At 46.7% G+C, this 23,545-nt stretch overlaps 1 protein-coding gene across 1 annotated transcript in view; it reads left to right on the forward strand.

Moving 5' to 3' along the window:
- The window catches only part of LOC145341771 (cadherin-8-like), a 232,801-nt gene that overhangs the window by 195,268 nt on the left and 13,988 nt on the right, over positions 1-23,545 (forward strand). Inside the window, exons 9-10 of the mRNA XM_080186694.1 lie at positions 6,968-7,089; positions 9,749-9,866. Coding sequence (XP_080042820.1) covers positions 6,968-7,089; positions 9,749-9,866 — 240 coding nt within the window. The remainder of the gene's footprint in view (positions 1-6,967; positions 7,090-9,748; positions 9,867-23,545) is intronic.

Raw genomic sequence — 23,545 nt, forward strand, 5'->3', positions numbered from 1 at the left:
CAGAGGCCTGAGTTAAGGGGATAATGGGGGAAAGTCCAAAGATGTGTGGGTTAGGTTGATTGGCCATTCTAAATTGCTCCTTAATTGTCTGGGGGATTTGCAGGGAAAGTAGAAGTGGTTACTGGGTGGGAATGTTGTTGGTGCAGGCTTAATGGGCCAAATGGCCTATTTGATTTGATTTGATTTGCTTTATTACTGTCACATGTGTTAATATATAGTGAAAAGCATTGTTTCTTCTGTGCTATGCAAAGCATACCATTCATAGAGAAGGAAAAGAAGGAGTGCAGAATGTAATATTACAGTCATAGCTAGGGTGTAGCGAAAGATCAATGTAATACAAGGTAGGTCCATTCAAAAACCTGCTGGTAGCAGGGCATAACCTGACCTTGAGTCAGCTGTACATGTTTTCAGACTTTTTTCATATTTTTCCAATGGAAGAAGGTAGAAGAGAGTATGTCCTGGATGTGTGGGGTCCTTGAGAATGCTGGCTGCTTTCCTGAGGCAGTGGGAAGTGTAGATGGAGTCAGTGGGCGGGAAGCCAGTTCGTGTGATGGGACAGCACTATGTTCACAACCTTTTGTAGCTTCTTGCAGTCTTGGTCCAAGCAGGAGCCATATCAAGCTGTGATACATCCACTTCTACGCTGTAGGGATTCTGTATTTCTATGTATCAAAAGAGCATGAAGTCTACGAAAGTAGAATGAGAATTTTAATTCAACATTTTGTATTCAAAAATGAAACCGGGAATAAGAAGCTCGTACCTTCAAGTTTATTTATTAGTCACAAGTAAGGCTTACATTAAGAAACTGTGCAATGAAGTTACTGTGAAATTCCCCTAGTCCCCACAGTCCAGCACCTGTTTGAGTCGATGCACCTAACCAGCACGTCTTTCAGAATGTGGGAGGAAACCGGAGCACCCGGAGGAAACCCGCACCGACACAGGGAGAACGTGCAAGCTCCAATCAGATAGTGACCCAAACCGAGAATCGAACCCAGGTCCCTGGCACTGTGAAGCAGCAGTGCTAACCATTGCGTCACCCATACCTGTAGAAGGACCCATGAAATTATTGGATTGTTATAAAAACTCACCCTGTTCACTAATGCCTTTTAAGGAAGGAAATCATCCGTTCTTACTCAGTCTGCCCTAAGGTAACTGATTAAAGCAGCCATAGTGACATTGGGTGGGGGGATCATTCCGCTGTGTGTGGTTATGACGTGCAATGAACTGACAGAGGGTTTGGTGGAAAAAGTCTCAATTGTGGTTTCCAAAGGAGAGTTGGATAATTCTCTGAAGTAAGGAATAAGTGCAGGGCTACAGGGGAAAGACAGCATGATTGGGACTGGGTCGGTTGCTCATGTAGAGATCTGGCTTGGAAGCAATGAGCATTTGTGCTGTAACCATTTTCTAATTTGACATGTGGCTTTAGACTCACAGCAATGTGGTTGACTCTTAAATATCCTCTGAAGTGGCTTGGCAAGCCACCAGTTGTATCAAACTATCTATATGTGCACACTTCAAAATAAGTTAGGGGCAACGTTGTCAGGGATGCACACTGCCTGTGGATATTGTTTTTAATTCTATTAACTTAAAGAAAATTTTCTGTTAAATCGTTCCTTCACCAATCATCTCTGGAGACAAATGTTCTGTTCATTCCATTTGCCACACTCACACTAGGGTGGCATGATGGCACAGTGGTTAGCACTGATGCCTCACAGTGCCAGGGAACCGGATTTGATTCCCGGCTTGGGTCATTGTCTGTGTGAAGTCTGCACATTCTCCCCATGTCTGCGTGGGTTTCCTCCAGGTACTCCGGTTTCCTCTCACAGTCCGAAAGGCGTGCTGGTTAGATGCTAAATTCTTCCTCAGTGTACCCGAACAGACGCCAGAGTGTGGCGACTAGGGGGTTTTCACAGTAACTTCATTGCAGTGTTAGTGTAAGCTGACTTGTGACTAGTAAATAAATAAACTTCTTTAAAATTTTAAAAAGAAACACATTCCTATCAACTTCACTCTTTGTCCTTTCCCCTCAGTTGCTGAGTTCAACTGGCCAATTTGATTGGGTCTGATTTGAATATTTGTGCATTGCATTTCCCCACTTGCTACTGGTCAGTAATGAAAACCCTGAGAGCATATCTTACCCCTCAGCATAGAGCAAGTAACATGCATTAGAATGCTACCAACTTCTGGTCTACTTGAGTCCAAGTTCCTTAGCAGCGAAGAGACCACAAACTTGGCTTGCTATAATACAATGAAACACGCTCGCAGCTTGAGTATTCAAGCCGGCTAAAAATAATTCCCTTTTCTTCAACCTGTTTCAATGAACAATTAGAAGCTGCCTCAAATTAATGTTTGCATTTCAGATTGAAGTGAAATATTTGCCAGTTCATTTGGAGGAATTTACATCGATTTCTCTCGGTGCTTTCTCCCTGGGACTAAATGTAGCTATTGTTTGCTATTTGCTTTGTTCAACATTGATTTAAACATCCTGTATTTATGAAGTGACAGGTTTGCATTTTAATGAGTTGGGAAAATATTTGTGAAGGAAAATTTCACCTGCTAGAGTGAAAAAATATACCTTGAGCACAACCTGCTGTGCTTAATCTTTTGTAACAGAGTCATAGGGTGGATGAGATTGTAAAAGCCCACCCAAAGCCAATGGAGATTTCTGTTCTATGAACCTCGCATGCTCTGATTCTGTGGTGGTGAGGTGGTAGCGTTCCGGCCATAGAGTCATAGAGGTTTACAGCATGGATACAGGCCCTTCAGCCCAACTTGTCCATGCTGCTCAGTTTTTCCACTAAACTAACTCCAATTGCCCATGTTTGGCCCATACCGCTCTGTACCCATCTTACCCATGTAACTGTCTAAATGCTTATTAAAAGACAAAATTGTACCTGCTTCTACTACTACCTCTGGCAGCTTGTTCCAGACACTCACCACACTCTGTGTGAAAAAATTGCCCCTCTGGATCCTTTCATATGTCTCCTGTCTCACCTTAAACCTATGCCCTCTTGTTTTAGACCTTTGGGTTTAGACTCTCCTGTCTTTGGGTTTAGACTCTCTACCTTTGGGTTCAGACTCCGCTACCTTTTGGTTCAGACTTCCCTACCTTTGGGTTCAGACTTCCCTACCTTTGGGTTCAGACTTCCCTACCTTTGGGTTCAGACTTCCCTACCTTTGGGTTCAGACTCCCCTACCTTTGGGTTCAGACTCCGCTACCTTTGGGTTCAGACTCCCCTACCTTTGGGTTCAGACTCCGCTACCTTTGGGTTTAGACTCCCCTACCTTTGGGTTCAGACTCCCCTACCTTTGGGTTCAGACTCCCCTACCTTTGGGTTCAGACTCCCCTACCTTTGGGTTTAGGCTCTCCTACCTTTGGGTTTAGGCTCTCCTACCTTTGGGTTCAGACTCCCCTACCTTTGTGTTTAGACTCCCCTTCCTTTTAGTTCAGACTTCCCTACCTTTGGGTTTAGACTCCCCTACCTATGGCCTTATGTTTGGCCAATGTTTTTTTAGTTGGAGAATCCCAGTGACATCTATTAGCCTCAATGACAATACATCACAGGTTGACCAGAATGATACCAGGGATTAAAGAGTTAATTTGTATTCCTTTGCATTTAGAAAGTTGAGGAATAAACTCACTGAAGTGAGTGAGTTAATTATGCCATTGCTGAGTTTCTCTGTCCCAGTTATCCTCATTTGCTTCGTATCCCATTGACATGTTTGCCCAAAAATTACTGTCAGCCTGAGTCTTAAAAGTTTCAATTTTCTCAGTATCCCCTCACTTGCTTTGGGGGAAGAGGGTCCGAGATTCAGATTCAATACAGAAGGACAATTCCTGCTGGCAGCAGAATCCATGAAATAGGAGTATAATCTTCAAATTAGACCTGGACCATTCAGGAGCAAAATTAGGATGGACTGTTTTACCCAAAGGGCAGTGGGAATCTGGAATTCTCCTTTCCAAAAAGGCTGTGCATTCTTGGGAGTCAGTTGAAGCCTGCGAATGGCACGGTGGCATAGTGGGTAGCACTGCTGCCTCACAGCGCCAGATCACAGGTTTAATTCCAATCTTCAGTGTCTGTAAACATGTTCTTCCCGAGTCTGTGTGGGTTTCCTTCGGGTGCTCCAGTTTACTCCCACACTCCAAAGATGTGCAGCTTAGGTGGATTAGCCATGCTAAATGTGTAAGTTAGGGGGATGGTTACGGGGCTAGCCCTGGGTGGGATGCCCTGTCGGAGAGTTGGTGCAAACTCAATGGGCCAATAGGCCTGCTTCTGCACTATTGGCATTCTATGCGACTGAGATCAGCAATTTTTTGAAAACAAATTTATCAAGGGATTACGTAACAAAGACAGACAAATGGAGAAGAGATACTGATCGATCATGACCTAGTTGAATATATAAAAAGCTCAAGGGACTGAATGACCTACTGCTGTTCCATTATAATGGTGAAACACTGAGGCTGAGGGTGCAGGACAATGTCAAGGTTAAAAAGAAGAGGAGGGGAGACAAATTAAATCAAGAAGCAATGTTTAGGTAATGCAAGGTTTGGATTTTAAAGACCTGCAGATCTAAAAAACAAACTTCAGGGATGCAGGAACATTCATAACTCTGAACTCATTTCTGCTCTCACTTTTCCCTCCCAACCAAAGGATGAACTGAGTTGCAAATATTTGTGCTACTCAATATCACTGGGTAGCCCACAGCAGCAGCAGAGCAAAAACTCATAGGAAATGGAGATTGTCTGTTGACAACTGAATATTCTTTAACCAAAAGAGAAAACACTGAGATATCTCAGCAGGTCTGGCGGCATCTGTAAGGAGAGAAAAGAGCTGATGTTTCAAGTCCAGATGATAAAGGGTCATCTATACTCAAAACGTCAGCTCTTTCCTCTCCTTACACTTGCTGCCAAACCTGCTGAGATTTCCCAATGTTTTCTCTTTTGGTTTCAGATTCCAGCATCCTGAGTATTCTTTAACCCTCTCCACTTGTCTCCAGCTGTTGACACAGTTGATCATTCTGTCCACCAGCAAAGCCTCTCTGCTGTCATCCAACTGATTGGGATTGCTCTCACCATACACTATTCATGGCTATTTAATCTCAACCAGCGAGTCACCTGCAGTGGCTTATTTTCCAGCTCTCACATTCTTAATTCTCGTCTTGAGGGCAGCATAGTAACACAGTGGTTAGCACTGCTGCCTCACAGTGCCAGGGACCCGAGTTTGATTTCCGGCTTGGGTCACCGTCCTGTGTAAAGTTTGCACATTCTCCCCGTGTCTGCGTGGGTTTCCTCCGGGTGCTCCGTTTTCCTCCCATGCTCCAAAGATGTACGGGTTAGATGGATTGGCCATACTAAATTGTTCCTTAGGATCGGGGTACTAACTGGGGTAAATGTATGTGGATACCATGACGTGGAGTTGGACTAGGGTAGGCAGAGTAACTAGTCTCACAACACCAGGTTAAAGTCCAGGTTTACAGCTCACTCACCTGATGAAGGAGCAACACTCCGAAAGCTCATGCTACCAAATAAACCTGTTGGATTTTAACCTGGTGTTGTGAGACTACCTACTGTATGTGGATACGTCCTGAGTGGGATCGTGGTCAGTGCAGACTCAATGGACCAAATGGCCTCCTTCCACACTGTAGGATTCTATATTTCTGTAATATGCTGTGTACCTCTCAAAGATCTATCCAAGTCCCTCATTTCCTACCTACCTGCTGCCCACATTGACAACTTCCACATCTGTAGGTGACACCCAGTTTTATTTCTACCTTCAACTCCCCCGCTATCTGTAAACTGTTTGTCTGACACACCCAATACTGGCCGAGTGGAAACTTTGTCCAACCAAATCTTGGGGAGATATACCACCAATTCCATTCCTTAGCCTCCAACATCATCCCTCTCCCTGCCAGCTGTTTGAGGCTGAACTAGATGCTTCACAATCTTGGTGTCATATTTGACTCTGAACTGAATTTTCGACCACATGTACATTGGCACAGCCGTCAACACTGCTGCCTCACAGCGCCAGAGACCCAGGTTCAATTCTGGCCTTGGGTCTCTGTCTGTGTGGAGTCTGCACATTCTCCCCTTGTTTGCGTGGGTTTCTTCCAGATGCTCCGGTTTCATCCCATTGTCCAAAGATGTGCAAATTAGGTTGACTGACCATGTTAAATTAGTTTTGGGGGATTAGCAGGGTAAATATGAGGGGTTATGGGAAGCAGGCCTGGGTGGAATTGTGATCAGTGCAGACTCAATGGGCTGAATGGACTCCTTCTGCACTGGAGGGATTCTATAATATCAATGAAATCACAAAGCCTGCCCACCCCAATAGTGAGAAAATTATCTGATTCTGCCCCTCCTTTATCTTTGTTTACTGAAATCCATATCCATGCTGTTTATATCTTGAAATTTGGTTATTCTATCAGGTGCCAGGCTGATCTTCTACATTTGACCTTCCGTAAGCTTGCGGTCATTCAAAACTCAGCTGCCTACCTTCTTACTCGCACCAAATCCTTTTTCCTCCATGGCCTCTGTGCTTCCTCACCAAGGTCACCTCTTCATTAAGGAGAGTCTCAACTTTAAATTCCTCATCCCTTTTCTCAAAGCCTTCTATTGCCTCACTCTTCTCTAACTCTGCAATTGCCTTCAACCTTTTACCTTCGGAGATATATCCTCTCCTCCAGTTCTGACCTATTGAGAATCCAATTTTCAGTAACATCCATAGCCATGCCTTAAGCTGACTAGGCCTCAAGCTCTCACTAAACATCTCTGCCTCTCTAATTCTCTGTTCTCCTCTTCAGACCCTCCTTCTCTTTATATGGCTTAGAGTCAAATTTTGTTTGACAATATTCCGAAGAAAGAACCTTGCAGCACTTGACCAGGTTAAAGGCACTAAATAGATACAAGTTGTTGCTGTTCTTTTGAAGTGTTAACTCATTATACCTTGTTTTTTTTTTCTGTCTTCAGGGAATCATAGCCAGGTGTCCCGTGTGCTTGTGGCTGTTAAGGTGCTGGATGTCAATGACAATGCTCCGGAACTTGCCTCACAGCCTGAGGCCTACCTATGCGAAAATGGAAAATCAGGGCAGGTGGGTACATCAATGCGGATGTTTAACAGGTTTGATGCCTGCGAATGGCCCCCAAGGCACACAGTCTCCGAAGAAAACCCGATTTGAGGAATTTGCCCATTGGACAGGAAACTGATGGGAGATTGGGTGCAGGCCCCTTCCCCCGCCCCTTCCCATCAAGGCAATGGGGAAATGAAGTTGGGAGAGGTGGAAAGCCCCTATCCCACCCAATCCAGTGGTTTTCCCACTCAGTGAATTAGGTCAAATTTACCACCATGCTGTAGGCCATTAGTTACATAAGATGATGCCATCAATGCTTTTGTAAACACCACTGTTATATTGCCTGGACACCACACCAAGTACAGTACTGAATAGTCAGGCTCAGGTTTGCTCTGTGGCTTAGAATCCCTGTAGTGCAGATGTGGCCATTTGGCCCATCAAGTCTACATTGACTCTCTGACAGTGTACCTTACCCAGGCTCCCTCCCCCTCTTTATCCCTGTAACCGTACATATACCCCATTGCTAACCCATCTAACCTACACATCTTGGGACACTAAGGGGCAATTTAGAATGATTAATCTGCCTAACCTGCACATCCTTGGTGTGTGGGAGGAAACCCACTCAGATAAGGGGAGAACATGCAAACTCCAGACAGATAGCTGCCCAAGGCCAGACTTGAACCTGGGTCCCTGGAGTTGTGAGGTAGCAGTGCTAACGTTGTGCCACTGTGCCTGTGTTGGTTCGCTGAGGGCAGCAACAGCTATGGTACAACTGTCAACAATTCATGCATAGGAGAGGGAACCAGGCAAACCTGTTGTTAGGTCATTGCTCCTGACTGTTCTATATTTGGAGAAGTCATCCCTCAAGGATCAAATAGCCTGATGAGTACAAATGTTGGGCGTTGAATACTCAGTACAAGGATGTACTGAGAGAGTGCTGCACTGCCATAATCACTGTCTTTCAGGTCAGACCGTAAACCAAAGTCCCGCTTGCCATCTCAAGTAGATGCATAGCATCCAATGTGATTTCAAGGACTGGGCAGTCCTGCCAAGATCACTGAGCAATTTTTACCCCTCAACTAAAATCGTAAGGGAAATAAAAGATTATCCAGCCATTTGTTTAATTGCTACTTGTGGGAGCTTGCTGTGTGCAAATCAGCTGCCCTCTTCCTCCACCTTAGAACAGTGCAGACACTTCAAAATCCCTCACCTGGTCTCGCGCCACCCTGAAACAGATCCAACTGGCACCTCCTGTGTGTGGAAGGTCTGTTATAACATTCCCGAAAAGACAGCAGCCATTAAAACAGGAGCTCATCTGCGCCAGTGTGTCTGTCACACGGACAAAAAACGTGGCAAAGTTCTTCCTTACTCGCTCCCAGGAGGTGACATTGATTACCCACCTCTGTTTCCCCAGAGAAACCGGCTGCTTGTTGAAGTAGCTTGTTAGCCAGCTATCCTGGTGTGGGAAGGAGGTCACATGTCAGATGAGATTTTACCAGCAGGTCCCAGTGGTGGCACCAAATGCCAGCATCTTTGCTGCCTTGGCAACACCGCCACTTGTGGACTTCCACTGAGGTAGCAGGGAGCCCGAAAGGGAACCTCCATTTTGAGGCTGGAGGCGAAGGCAGTTAATTGTCCCGCTGGGTGCCAGGCAAGGAGGCCCCGGCATCCCTGCCTGGGAGGGAGGTGGTAGCCCCTCCAATAATGGCCACTTTGGCGAAGGTGATGTGGGCCACCAACCAAAGCAATCTTTATGTTTAAGTGTTTTGACTTTCCCGGCAGCCGGCTTTGCTCTCCTGAAGGCTGATTATGCCGGGCTATCATTCACACTGGCGGGATCTTTCTGTTCTGCAGACAACAGCCCCAACCCGTGTTGGAGGGCGTTAACAGTGAGAAAACACATTGACGAGGGTGGGACTAGAAGGTCCCACCACCAGCCGTTGGCAAACTGCTTCTGCCACTGCAAAACGTGCTGTAGGAGAGGGGCTCCCGTAGTCTCGACTGGGCTCAATTTTGATGACCACAGTTCAAAAGTAACTTGCTGTCACTGCCTGTCAAGCCAGGCATGTGATTGACAAATACGTACTTGGCATGAGGGACAAGGGGTGGCATGGTGGCACAGTGGTTAGCACTGGTGCCAAGGACCCAGGTTCAATTCCAGCCTTGGGTCACTGTCTGTGCGGAGTCTGCACGTTCTCCCCGTGTCTGTGTGGGTTTCCTCCCACACTCCAAAGATGTATGGGTTCGGTTGATTGACCATGCTAAATTGCCCCTTATTGTCAGGAGGATTAGTGGGTGAAATATTTGGGGTTACAGGGACAGGGTTTGGGTGGGATTGTGGTCAGGTCAGACTTGATGGGCTCCTTCTGCAGTGTAGGGATTCATCCCTGTGGAATGATAGCCCAGATAATCAGCCTTCAGGAGACCAAAACTGGCTGCTGAGAAAGTCAAAACGCTGAAGCATAAAAATTGCTTTGGTTGGTGTCTCTATAAGCAACATCATGAAAGCTCTCCTGTTAGAGAATTCCTCTGGCTCGTAGTTCATTTGAACTTACCCGCTCGGGCCAAAACTATGTTTGCATTTCGGCTGGAAAAACACTACCCTTGACCGAGTCCCGCACCTTTCTGTTGTGTTTAGATTCTATTGTCAATGCTTTACTGCTCATTTAATCATTAACAGGTCATTCAGACAGTGAGTGCCACAGACAAGGATGACCCAAAGGCTGGACAGTACTTCTTCTACAGCCTGGCACCGGAGATTTCCAGGAACCCTAACTTTACGATCAAGAACAACGCAGGTAAACATGTTTTGACAGCTAAGCGCTGAGAGCCGAGTCTCTATGTCAAATCGTCCCGCCAAACAGCAGTGACACAGCCAGCAAGCAATCAGGACTGCTCAGGTTCTGTGGCAGTGCCTTTCAATCTTAATTACAGCTCAGAGTAATTAGCTGAAGGACTGTTCTTTCAGAGGATAATTGTCACCCTGGCAGCACTTGAGGGATAAACCAACCCACCACATCTGAGCACTTTTCCTTTGGTCTTATTACCCCTTCTCTACATAGTGGGAAAAGTTGCATACGGGAGCATTGACATCAGCAAGGATAATGTACTTTGAAAGAATAAATATGACACCTCACATATTTTTAGTCTATGTTAACAAAGACCAAATAACAGTACAGTACAGGAACAGGCCCCCCGGCCCTCCAAGCCCTCGCCAATCACCGATCGAAACCAACTGCTTATATCCCTCTATCCTCTGTTTGTTCATATACCTATCAAGATAAGTCTTAAATGAGGCTAATGTATCTACCTCAACCACCTCACTTGGCAGCGCATTCCAGGCACCCACTACCCTCTCCCCCCATCCCCCCTCCACACCCTCTCCCCCCCATCCGTCCTCCACACCTCTCCCCCCATCCCCCCTCCTCTCCCCCCATCCGCCCTCCACACCCTCTCCCCCCATCCCCCTCCACACCCAGTCCCCCACACTCACCTTGACAACCTCTCCCCCAACCCCCCCGTCCACACCCTCTTCCGCCTCCACTCCCCATCCACACCCTCTCTGCCCATCCCCCCCCCCACACCCTCTCCCCCCCATCCGCCCTCCACACCTCTCCCCCCATCCCCCCTCCACACCCTCTCCCCCCATCCACCCTCTACACCCTCTACCCCCATCCCCCTCCACACCCTCTCTGCCCATCCCCCCCCCACACCCTCTCCCCCCCATCCGCCCTCCACACCCTCTCCCCCCATCCACCCTCCACACCCTCTACCCCCATCCCCCTCCACACCCTCTCCCCCCATCCCCCTCCACACCCAGTCCCCCCATCCCCCTCCACACCCTCTCCCCCCATCCCCCTCCACACCCAGTCCCCCACACTCCCCTTGACAACCTCTCCCCCAACCCCCCCGTCCACACCCTCTTCTGCCTCCACTCCCCATCCACACCCTCTTCTGCCTCCACTCCCCATCCACACCCTCTTCCGCACCCACTCCCCATCCACACCCTCTCTGCCCATCCCCCCCCCCACACCCTCTACCCCCCATTCCCCCTCCACATCCTCTCCCCATCCCCCCCTCCACATCGTCCCCCAGCCCCAACTCCTCCACAACCTCTGCTGTCCCCAACACCCCTCCACACCCTCGACCGCAGCGCCCTGCACACCTTGTCCTGCCGCCAAGCCCCTCCACACCCTTTCCCCCCACCTCCTCTCCACACCCTCTTCCCCCCAACCCCCACTCCACACCCTCTCCCACCCCCACACCCCTCAACACCCTCTCCCGCCCCCCAGATCCCTTCCCACACCCTCTCCTGCCCCCCACCTCCCTCTCCACACCCTCTCTTGCCCCCACCTCCCTCTCCACACCCTTTCCCGCCCCCACCCCCCCTTCCACATCATCTCCTGCTCCCCCTCCCAAACCCCCCCATTAAGGGGTGCCACATTCCTACACTGCGCACCTTTATTGTGCCATTTACACATTCCCATTTCTCAATGGCACTATTAGCACCTGACTGAAACCCGGCTCAGGATTGATATTGCGACAGAGAACTAACCACGGAGGCCGGTGACGTGGAGTTGGCAGCTGCCCACCTACAATAACCGTGACGGAGTGAAAATCCGGCCTGAAGCTTTGGTTTCAACTGCTTAAGGATTTTTAGTAAAGAAAGACTGGCAGAAGTGCAAAGGCCATCCCCATGGACCAAAGCGACAGCTCAACATTTTGAACTGGAATAAGAATTGTAAAGTCGGCTTTGGGAGTTGAGAGGTAGTGGAGTTGCCAACAAACTTTGCAAAATGTAGATAAATTGACAGTTTTCTAAAATCATGGGGGAAAAACTTTGCAATCCATTCCACCAAGTGACTCCCAACAAAATTGGCAGCAAAGGTCATTCATCCCCGCACATCAATCTACGATGGCAGTCTGATAATAATAACAGCTAATGAATTACTTTCAATTCCCCCCAGCAGTAACCTGCACTCCTCCACAGGATATTGGAGCCAGCATCAAACCTGGCCATCGATTGCCATCTGAGCGTGTGTAAGGGACCTGTGCAACAGGGTGTGGCATGGGTAGCAAAAAGACATCATGTAGAGTTGTGATTGCATCAGCAGCGCCATATTTGATCCTGGCAGCTGCCTACTCTGGCACTCGCTGCAAAACACTCGTGGGGTGATCTTACCAGCTCCTCCCACCAGTTGATTGTTGTGGTGTGCTGGTAAGATCACGAAAGAAGCAAAAAACTGGGTTTGTGACGGGCTTTTTTGCCTCTCACCATGATACTGGCACTGGATAGCCAGCATAATTAGCCTCACTAGGGAGGAACACAAGACTGATTTACATATTTATTTTCTAATTTTAATATTATTAGTGAGCCTGGGACACAATCATCCAGGATCACTTGCCTTAAGGGCCTCACCGGTGGAGATCTTTATCCACGAGAATCAAGTATGGTCCCCACCAATGGGAACCTGATGTGATGGCATCATCAGTGGGACTGGAGGCCATTCAACCCCTTCAGGTGGTTGGGGAAGGAGAGGTCATTGCCCATAGGGCATTTGGCAGCACCCAGCAGGTACCCTGGCACTGCCCACCAGGCACCAGGCCGTGCCAAGTTGTGGGACCGATAGGGAGGCCTGAAGGAGAGGCACAGCATGGGAGCTACACACTCTGCATCGGGGTTTGTCGGGGTAGCGAATGAACGGCGGGGGGTGTTAACGGGGGCGGCGATTGATAGGCGGGTGAGGAATGAAGTAAGAGTCTTCTTCAGAATTGAATATTAACAATGTTCCACACCCCCTCTCCCACATCCCCTCATACCACCCCCTTCCCCCAACGCACCTCCCCACCGCAGCATGTTGTTAAGGTGGCAGAGGTGGCCCCACCATTGGCCGGCAGTAGTATTGTCCAGTCCCACCACTGTCAGTGGGGTTTCTATCTGCTCACAGCATCCACTGCTGGAGTATCCATGGTGGCGGGTCACCGTCGGCAGGACTGGAAGATCCCTTTGGTGGGAGCAAGCTGGAAAATCCCACTCATTATCTCTGTTTCTCTTGCCACCGATGCCAGACCTGCTGAGCATTTCCCACAGTTTCTGTCTTTATTTCAGATCTCCAGCATCAGGGCTGTGCTTTTAATGCTGGGTGGATGTGGAGGCTTTGGAGAGAGTATAGGTTGGTTAGGCCATATTTGAATATTATGTCCAATTCTGGTCACCATATTATCAGAAGGATATGGAGGCTTTGGAAGGAGTACAGAAAAGGCTTACTAGAATGTTGCATGTTATGGAGGGTATTAGCTATGAGAAGAGATTGAATAAACTGGGATTGTTCTCCCTGGAAAGACGGAGGCTAAGGGGCGACCTGATAGAAGTTTATAAAATTATAAGGGGTATAGATAGATAGGATGAACACATGTAAGCTTTTCCCCAAGGCAGAAATGACAATTACAAGGGCCCTAGTTCAAGGTAAGATGGGATGGGTACAGAGGAGATGTGAACATAAGAACATAAGAACATAAGAAATAGGAGCAGGAGTAGGCCATCTGGCCCTTCGAGCCTGCCCCGCCATTCAATAAGATCATGGCTGATCTGTCGTGGCTCAGTTCCACTTTCCCGCCCTCTCCCCATAACCCTTAATCCCCTCTCTTATCAAAAACCCATCAACCCGCTTCTTAAAAATATTTAGCGAGGCAGCCTCCACCACTTCAACGGGCAGAGAATTCCAGAGAATCACCACCCTTTGAGTGAAGAAGTTCCTCCTCAACTCCGTTCTAAACCGCCCCCCCTTTATCTTGAGGCTGTGCCCCCTAGTCCTACTGTCTTTTTTGAGCGGGAAGAGTCTCTCCACCTCTATCCTATCCATCCCATTCATCATCTTATACGTCTCAATGAGATCTCCCCTCATTCTTCTAAACTTTAACGAGTACAAGCCTAGTTTATTCAGCCTCTCCTCATAGCTCAACCCCCTCAACTCCGGTATCAGCCTAGTAAACCTCCTCTGCACTCCCTCCAAGGCCAAAATATCCTTGCGCAGGTGCGGCGCCCAAAACTGCACACAGTACTCCATGTGCAGGGGTATGTGCAGGGGTAGTTTTTATACAGAGGGTGGTGGGAGCATGGGGTGCACTGCCAAGTGAGATGGTTGAAACAGGAAGTTAGCCGCATTTAATCTGGATAAACATATGAAGAGATGGGGAATAGAGGGATACAGACAGTTGGTCTAGATAGGACAATGCAATCGGCACAGGTTTGGAGGGCCGAAGGGCCTGTTCCTGTGCTATATTGTTCTTTGTTAGTTCTTGGGTTCCAAGCATTTCAAACTGCTATGGAAAACCACGTCACTCGTTGAAATAACTTGTTAAGCTGAAGTGATTTAAAACTGCAAGCTATTCAAATATATTTTGAAGAAAAAGAAAAGCACAATTAAACTGAAAATACTATGGCAAGATTCTTCTGCCGGATTGTACAATGGTCCCAACAGACCACTTCTTACCAGTTCCTATAAATAGGACTGTGAAGATGACTAATTATTAAACAAGTCAACCCAAAAATTATGTATTCAGTGAGTCCCTTCTATGCTGAAAGTCAAAGAATAAATTAAAGAGGATGGAAAGAGATACGGAATTGGAAAGAGAAAGTGGATGAGCAGAGATAGAAAGTGCACAAAAGGGCAAATGGGTGATCCAGAAGGATGGATTTTAGCTGCAAAGTCAGCAACAGTAATAACAAGGCAAGTGAAAGGAAGAGAGTGAGCAAATTAAAATTTTCAGGAAGAAGGAATTAAAGAGCCAGAAAATCAAAATTGACATGGAACTGAAGAGAGGAATCTGTGAAATGGAGCAGAAATGTCAAGTCAAGCAGGCAAATATCTAGAAATAAGAAAGATAATTCGACAGAGTTATACTCCCAGTGAGGATCCATGCACACGTCGCAATGTTCAGTTTGCACTGAAGTGTTGTGTATAAGAGAATCACAGGGAAGTGTTGAATTAAAACAGTTGAGTGAAATGCTAGTTATTAACTCTGGAACCTGAATCTAAATACAGTTCAGACTGAAGGGGGCATGGCCTCAAAATAAGGGGGGAGCAGATTTAAGACTGAGTTGAGAAGGAACTTCTTCACCCAAAGGGTTGTGAGCGGGTGGGTAGGTGGAGCTGAGTCCACGAAAAGATCAGCTGGCCTAACTCCTGCTCCTAGTTCTTATATTCTTATGACTGCAATGGAAGGAGGATGTAAGAAGAATGAGTGAGGGTCTAACATATGAATGCAACACCCACCAGGCCTAACAGACTATGCAAGAGTGTATTTTTCTTTATTATTCAATCCTGGGATGTGGGTGTCACTGGCTGGGCAGCATTTATTGCCCAGACCAGAGGGTATTTAAGAGTCAACCACATTGCTGTGGATCTGGAGTCACGTGTCAGCCAGACCGGATAAGAGTAAATTTCCTTCCCTAGTGAACCAGATTTTTTTTTACGACAATCGACAATGATTTCATGGTCATTGCAGACTGTTAATCCCATCTGGGATTTGAACCTGGGTCCCCAGAACATTTATTTGCAAGAACAGGCAGTTCCCCTGCTATTTCGGCTAACATTCCACAATTAACCTGGGTCTCTGGATTACTAGTCCAATGACTATGCTACTGAGCTACGGCCTCCCCTGTGGGCTCTAAGTCAAGTTTGTGAAAGCATGAGGGGCCTAATGTGAGCACATTGCACAGTCAGGCACGCCTAAGGACTTGCCATAGCCATTTTTCAACCATCCCTGCGCCCTCCCTGCCCCCCTCCACCCGAGTTGGACACCTCATTGTTGGGTAGGAGTTCTGCCAAGAGACCCCCTAAAGATCCTGAGCTCCAGAAAATCAGCCAGGAGTCACAATCGTCACTTTTTTTTTTAAAGAGAACAAGCTTCTTTCTGTAACCAATCTTCATAAATTTGAGTCATAACTTTCTTGGTTTGCTTCATTGAGTGAATACTTGCATTCCAGCTTCAGGTTAACACAGTTAATAGCTTTGGAGCCATCGAGTCCACAAATGTGAGTATTTTTTTTTAATTCATTCGTGGGACATGGGCGTCGCTGGCTGGCCAGCATGTATTACCCATCCCTAGTTGCTCTTGAGAAGCTGCCTTCTTGCAACTGAATGGTTGCTAGGCCATTTCAGAGGGCAGTTGAAAGTCAGCCACATTGCTCTGGAGTCACATGTAGGTCAGACCAGATAAGAACAGCAGAATTCCTTCCTTGATGGACATTAGTGAACCAGATGGGTTTTTCTGACAATCGACAATGCTTTCATGGGTCATCAGTAGATTCTTAATTCCAGATAATTTTATTGAATTCAAATTCTACCACCTGCCGTAGCGGAAATCGAAACCTGGTCCCCAGAACATTAACTGATTTGATTTGATTTGATTTATTATTGTCACATGTATTAACATACAGTGAAAAGTATTGTTTCTTGCATGCTATACAGACAAAACATACTATTCATAGAGAAGGAAACGAGAGGGTGAAAATGTAGTGTTACAGTCATAGCTAGGGTGGAGAGAAAAATTAACTTAATGCAAGGTAAGTCCATTCAAAAGTCTGACAGCAGCAGGGAAGAAGCTGTTCTTGAGTTGGTCGGTACATGACCTCAGACTTTTGTACCTTGTTCCTGATGGAAAAAGATGAAAGAGAGAATGTCAGGATTGCATGGGATCCTTAATTATGTTGGCTGCTTTGCCGAGGCAGTGGGAAGCGTAGACAGAATCAATGGATGGGAGGTTAGTTTGTGTGATGGATTGGGCTGCATTCACAACCTTTTGTAGTTCCTTGCTGTCTTGGGCAGAGCAGGAGCCATACCAAGCTGTGATACAACCAGAAAGAATGCTTTCTATTTTGCATCTATAACAGTTGGTGAGAGTCGCAGCTGTCATGCCAAATGTCCTTAGCCATCTGAGAAAGTAAAGGTGTTGGTGGGCTTTCTTAACTATAGTGTTGGCATGGGCGGACCAGGACAGGTTATTGGTGATCTGGATCCCTAAAAACTTGAAGCTCTTGACCCTTTGTACTCTGTCCCCGTTGATATAGACATGTGAATGTTCTTCATTATGCTTCCTGAAATTGATGACAATCTCCTTTGTTTTGTTGACACTGAGGGAGATGTTATTGTTGCCACACCATTTCACCAGATTCTCCAGTTTCTGGATTGATAGTCAAATGAAAGTACCATTAGGCCACCATTACCCTGCTCTTGGTCTCAGGTTTGAGTTTAAAGCAGTACTGAGTGAGTTCAGCATTCATTTGCAAGAACAGAAAATTCCTCTGCTAGTTTGGCTAACATTTAACAATTAACCAAAACCGCAAACTTGGCTTAGCCATTATATTTACTCTCAATTGGACTTAGCTTGGCACAAATTGTTTTTTTTATATGTTTCCCTACATAACAGCAGTTAATGCACTTCAATACTAATTTAGTTGGAGATGAAGAGTTTTGGAAATTTTAAGTCACTGAAAATTACTTTGTAAATACAGATTCTTTCCCTTCTTACTGCAATTGAAGAGGAGGCGATGGCCGAGTGGTATTATCGTGAGACTATTAATCCAGAAACTCAGCTAATGTTCTGGGGACCCAGGTTGGAGTCCCGCCCTGGTAGGTGGTAGAATTTGAATTCAATAATAAGTATCTACATTTAAGAATCTGATGATGACCATGAAACCATTGTCGATTGTCGGAAAAACCCATCTGGTTCACTAATGCCCTTTAGGGAAGGAAATATGCCATCCTCATCTACTCTGGCCTGCATGTGATGCCAGAGCCATTGCAATGTGGTTGACTCTCAACTGCCCTCCAAGGGTAACTAGGGATGGGCAATAAATGTTGGCTAGCCTCTGACATCCATGTCCTGGAAGTGAATTTAAAAAAAAACTCACCTTTCCCCAATTTTTTGTCATGGCCTCTGCTCCTGGGATGACTTCCCAATGTTGTGTATCCTTTCATCAGAACATAGAACATAGAAAAACTACAGCCCATCAGGCATTCATTAAATTCCATCCTCAAATTTTCTGCCATTAACTTCCCATCCTGAAAATTCCCGATCGCTACCTCTTATCCGCAAATATCCTGTGGATGTCTCCATCCCCAAATTTCCCGTCACTACCACCCATCTTGAGTGTCCCGTCCAAGATGCTGCAAGTTTCCCACGGCTATCCACAAGGCTCACATTTCTTTGTTGCAACTTCCCAATGGACAGCACGGTGGCACGGTGGTTAGCACTGTTAGGTGGGTGTAGGTTAGGTGGATTGGCCATGCTCAACTGCTTCATAGTGTGAGGGGGACTAGCTAGGGTAAATGCATGGCAATGTGGCCTGGGTGGGATTGTGGTCGGTGTAGACTTGATGGGCCGAATGGCCTCTTTCTGCACTGAAAGGATTCTGTGAACTTCCCAATCTCTATCAAGAAGTAAGAAAGTCCTTCAAACCCTCAGACATACCTTTAATGATCTTGGCATCCCGAACCAGATCAGTCTAGTCTCAGTGGAGCCTGAATGTATATGCCTGAGCTATGAGGGGCTCCGAGGTTTAATTCCTGCAGGAGCTTCAGATTCTGTTTGTGTACATCTCACTGAAAGAACAATGAAAATGGATGAGTTAGCTTGGAAAATTACAGAATTATGAACATCATGTTTTTAATTAATGGCTATTAGCAATCACCATCCTAAGCTTACACATGTAATTACACAGCGATTTGAAGGGAAAGAGATGGCATTTTTGTTCTCTCTGCATTAGTGAGTCCCTCCCTCCCAATGTTCTCACTGGAGAAATTACTAATTCATCATTTTTAATGATACATGGGTGGGTTCCCAATTAGTCAGAACGTAAGAAACACAGCCCCTTGGTAGCACGATTTCTAACAATGAGGTTATTTTTTTTTCCCTCATCCGTAGCTTCCCTGTGGGAGTCGCAGAGAAGAAAAATACTTGCCTGAGTGAATTCAAATCTGGAAGGAAACCCCAGGTTAATTCCAGACTTAGATACAAGTCCTGCATCCGAGGAGGAAGCACTTTACTTCAAGTGTTGGCCAAGGGCACACGTGTCACTGAATCAGAAGTCTGTGGGGTGGAGTCTCACCCCATAAAACCTGAGCTAAGAGGCTAGGCTGACACTGAGTGGGTGATGCATTGTCAGAGGTGCTTCCCTCCAATGAGGTGTTAAATCCAGCCTTCATTTGCCCTCTTAGGTGGAGGTAATCAATCACATGGCGCCATACCTCAGCTTCTCCCCCCACAGAAACCCAACGCAATGCCCAATCAACCACTGATACTGCTTTAATTTCGTTCTCTGGTAACATGTGCCACACCTTTCCAACCCTCTTGGCAATTAGAATCATAGAATCATAGAATCTCTACAGTACAGAAGAAGGCCATTTGGTCCAGCGAGCCTGTACTAACCACAATCCCACACAGGTCCTATTCTCCTAACCCCACACATTTAACCTGCTAATCCCCCTGACACTAAGGGGCAATTTAGCATGGCCAATCAACCTAACCCCCACATCTTTGGACTGTAGGAGGAAACCGGAGCACCAGGGGGAAACCCACGCAGACACGGGGAGAATGTGCAAACCCCTCACAGACAGTGACCTGAGGCCGGAATCAAACCCGAGTCCCTGGCACTGTGAGGCAGCAGTATTAACCACTGTGCCACCATGCCACCCAGTTAAAACTATGTTAACTGTTCTTTATTGTTCTTAACTTACCAATGTTGAATATGATTGCCGTCAAATTGTGGAGATGCCGACGTTGGACTGGGGTAAACACAGTAAGAAGTCTGCCAACACCAGGTTTAAGTCCAACCGTTTTGTTTGATGGTAAACTCACAAGCTTTTGGGGTTTGCCCCTTCGTCAGGTGAACGTAGAGGGGATTTACCAGGAAGCTGCCTGGGGTGGAGTGTCTGAGCGATGAGGAAAGATTGGATAGGTTAGGTCTGTTTTCCTTGGAGCACCAAATGTTGAGGGGGAGGAAGGGGCAGATAGAGGCGTGTAAGATTATCAAGGGCTTAGATGGGGTGGAGAGGAAGGCACTTTTTTCCATTAGTAGAGGGGTCAGTTATCAGGGGGTACAGACTTAAGATAAGAAATAGAAGGTTAAGAGGGGAGTTGAAGAGCAACATTTCACTTTGAGAATGGTGGGAGTCTGGGACTCACTGCCTTCAAGGGTGGTTGAGTCAGAAACTCATGTAACATTTAATCAGCATTTAGATATTCATTTGTGCTACCTTAATCTCCAGAGTCACAGACTGGCAAACGGTATTAGTGTGGTCAATTTTTGTTGACTGGCATGGATGCAATGGACTGAACGGCTGCCTTTTGTGCTGTAAACACCCATGAGTCTATAAACCTTTATTTGTGCCTGTTAGACTTCTATCATCAACATAGAATAACAGATGGGAGGGAAGGTTTGACAAGGCATTGCAGAAAGAAATGATAGGAATCAGATGTCATAACCTGCTGGGGCAGAACACAAATGTTTTGTCTGTGTTATCCCTTAACTTGCATGATGTTTTCTGCCTTGTATTCCCCACCCAGCCAGCTGCCTGTGCGCTAAATACACCGGCGCTGGTTAAATTATTGTCATCGCTGTGAGTTAAATAATCATCAAATAGCACAGTCTGGGTATTTTAGCACAGTTCAAATGGCTACACAGCTCCACAAATTGCTTCTTAATCCAAAAATGCTCCTTTCAAAAAAAAAACCTCCACTTTCTGATTGCGGAGAATGTAATTTTGATTTTGTAAAAGGCTTTGTAAAGACAGTGTCATTAAAGGGAGGAAAGGCGATGGCAAATTAATGCTGTGTTAAACAAGAAGTGAAAACCAACCTTCGAGCAATAACCGGACTGTTAATAAAAGTGGAAGAATTCATTCCTCCCTCGTCCGGAGTCAATTGCTGCTGATTGCTTTGAGCCGTTTAATTTCTCTGTCTCAATTGTTGACTCCAGTCTGACAAGTGCCGGGCTTGTTGAAGATCTACCCCACTTAGAAACATAGAAGCTGGAAGCAGGAGTAGGCTATTGGGCTCTTCGAGCCTGCCACTCCGCCATTCATTTTGATTACGGCTGGTCATCAAATTCAGTATCCTGATCCCCTCCTTCCGCCCATATCCCTTGAGTCCAAAGAGCCAGATCTAATTTATTCTTGAAATCAGAGAACATTTTGGCCTCAACTACTTTCTGTGGTAGTGAATTCCACACATTCACCACTCTCTGGGTAAAGAAATTTCTCCTCACCTCAGTTCTAAAAGGTTTACCCCTTAGCCTCAAACTATGACCCCTAGTTCTTAGGCAGCACGGTAGCACAGTGGTTAGCACTGCTGCTTCACAGCTCCAGGGACATGGGTTCAATTCCCGGCTTGGGTCGCTGTCTGTGTGGAGTTTGTAAATTCCCCTCGTGTCTGCGTGGGTTTCCTCTGGGTGCTCCAGTTTCCTCCCACAGTCCAAAGATGTGTGGGTTAGGTTGTTTGGCCATGGTAAAATTACCCCTTAGTGTTCTGAGGTGCTTAAGTTAGAGGGATTAGTGGGTAAAATATGTGGGGGTAGGGCCTGGGTGGGATTGTGGTTGGTGCAGACTCGATGGACCGAAGGGCCTCTTTCTGCACTGCAGGGTTTCTATGAGTTCTGGGTGCCCCCACTGCTTGATTTTTGCCAGGGCGAGATCTACAGACCTCAGCATTGTTAGACACAATCCTCAACGGGTTGCTCATGAGAGTCCAGACAGTGCGAGAGAGGAAGCAGTAGAGGGTTCGCTGGAGTGGGAATGGGTAGCATCACAGCCCAATCAGGTCTTCACCTGGTATACAGCTGGAGTTGTGATCAGGAGCATGAAGCCTTGCTGAGCACACACTGACTAAGTAAAAACTGAAAATGCTGGAAAGAACCAGCAGGCCAGAGAGTGAGCACTAAGTAAGGTTAATGGCTAGAATTTTACACAGCATTTGGAGGTGGGCTCTGAGGCAGGATGGCTGTCAGAAAGGTGTGTTAATGTCTCAGGTTGCAGTCCAACATGTTCCTGTGCCACAGCTTGTATCCAGCAGTAGGAAAGGTAGCAGATGGCCCATCTACCCAGAGTCTAATTGAACATAGAACATAGAACATTACAGCGCAGAACAGGCCCTTCGGCCCACGATGTTGCGCTGACCAGTTACAAAAACAATGACCCACTAGCCTATACCAATCCCTTTTCGTCCATAAACCTATCCAGAGATCTCTTAAACGCCCCCAAACTAGACGCATTTACAACTGCAGCAGGCAGGGCATTCCAATCCCTCACCACCCGCTGGGTAAAGAACCTACCCCTGACATCCGTCCTGTAGCTACCCCCCCTTAATTTAAAGCCATGCCCCCTCGTGCTAGCTTTCTCCACCCGAGGAAAAAGGCTATCACTATCCACCCTATCTAAACCTCTAATCATCTTATATGTTTCAATAAGATCCCCTCTTAGCCGCCTTCTTTCCAACGAAAACAACCCTAAATCCCTCAGTCTCTCCTCATAGGACCTCCCCACCATACCAGGCAACATCCTAGTAAACCTCCTCTGCACCCTCTCCAACGCCTCCACATCCTTCTTGTAATGCGGGGACCAGAACTGCACACAGTACTCCAAGTGCGGCCGCACTAGAATAGTGTACAGTTGCAACATTACACTGCGACTCCTAAATTCAATCCCCCTACCAATAAACGCCAAGACACCGTACGCCTTCTTAACAACCTTATCTACTTGATTCCCAACTTTCAGGGATCTATGTACACACACACCTAGATCCCTCTGTTCATCCACACTATTCAAAGTCCTCCCGTTAGCCCTATACTCGACACATCTGTTGCTCCTACCAAAGTGAATTACCTCACACTTCTCCGCATTAAATTCCATCCACCACCTCTCGGCCCAGCTCTGCAACCTATCTAAGTCTCCCTGCAGACTATGACACCCTTCCTCACAATCTACCACACCTCCAACTTTGGTGTCATCAGCAAATTTACTAATCCACCCAACTATACCCTCATCCAGATCATTAATAAAAATTACAAACAATTGAGTGTATTACAAAGAGCCTCCTGGCTCTGTTGATACTTTGAGTGCCGGGGTCCCTCTGCCTCATGTAAATCTTCCAGATCATCCTTGATGACCTCCCAACAGGCTCTGGAAGGGTGTCTCCTTTGTTAGTACTTTCTACCCTCAAAGAGGTCTCCGGGCAGCAATGGCCACTCCCGTGCCATTGGCATTGCCCACCCTTGATAGCCCTGCACCAGCTGACTGAGACTTGCCTCAGTGTTTCAGCCTCTATTTCTATTTTGCTTTTCTGCAGGGCACACATCATCCAGGGGCAGTCCCAGCAATGGCCACTGATAGTGGGGGCACCGCTGAGGCAGCTGAGCTCTCAGTCCTTTGATTGGACCAACAGCAATTAGGAATGGAATGGCATCCTTAACAGGCTCAGC

The sequence above is a fragment of the Carcharhinus amblyrhynchos genome, chromosome 4 (genome assembly GCF_965287045.1).
Source record: "Carcharhinus amblyrhynchos chromosome 4, sCarAmb.v2.hapA, whole genome shotgun sequence".
NCBI classification, from domain to species: domain Eukaryota; kingdom Metazoa; phylum Chordata; class Chondrichthyes; order Carcharhiniformes; family Carcharhinidae; genus Carcharhinus; species Carcharhinus amblyrhynchos.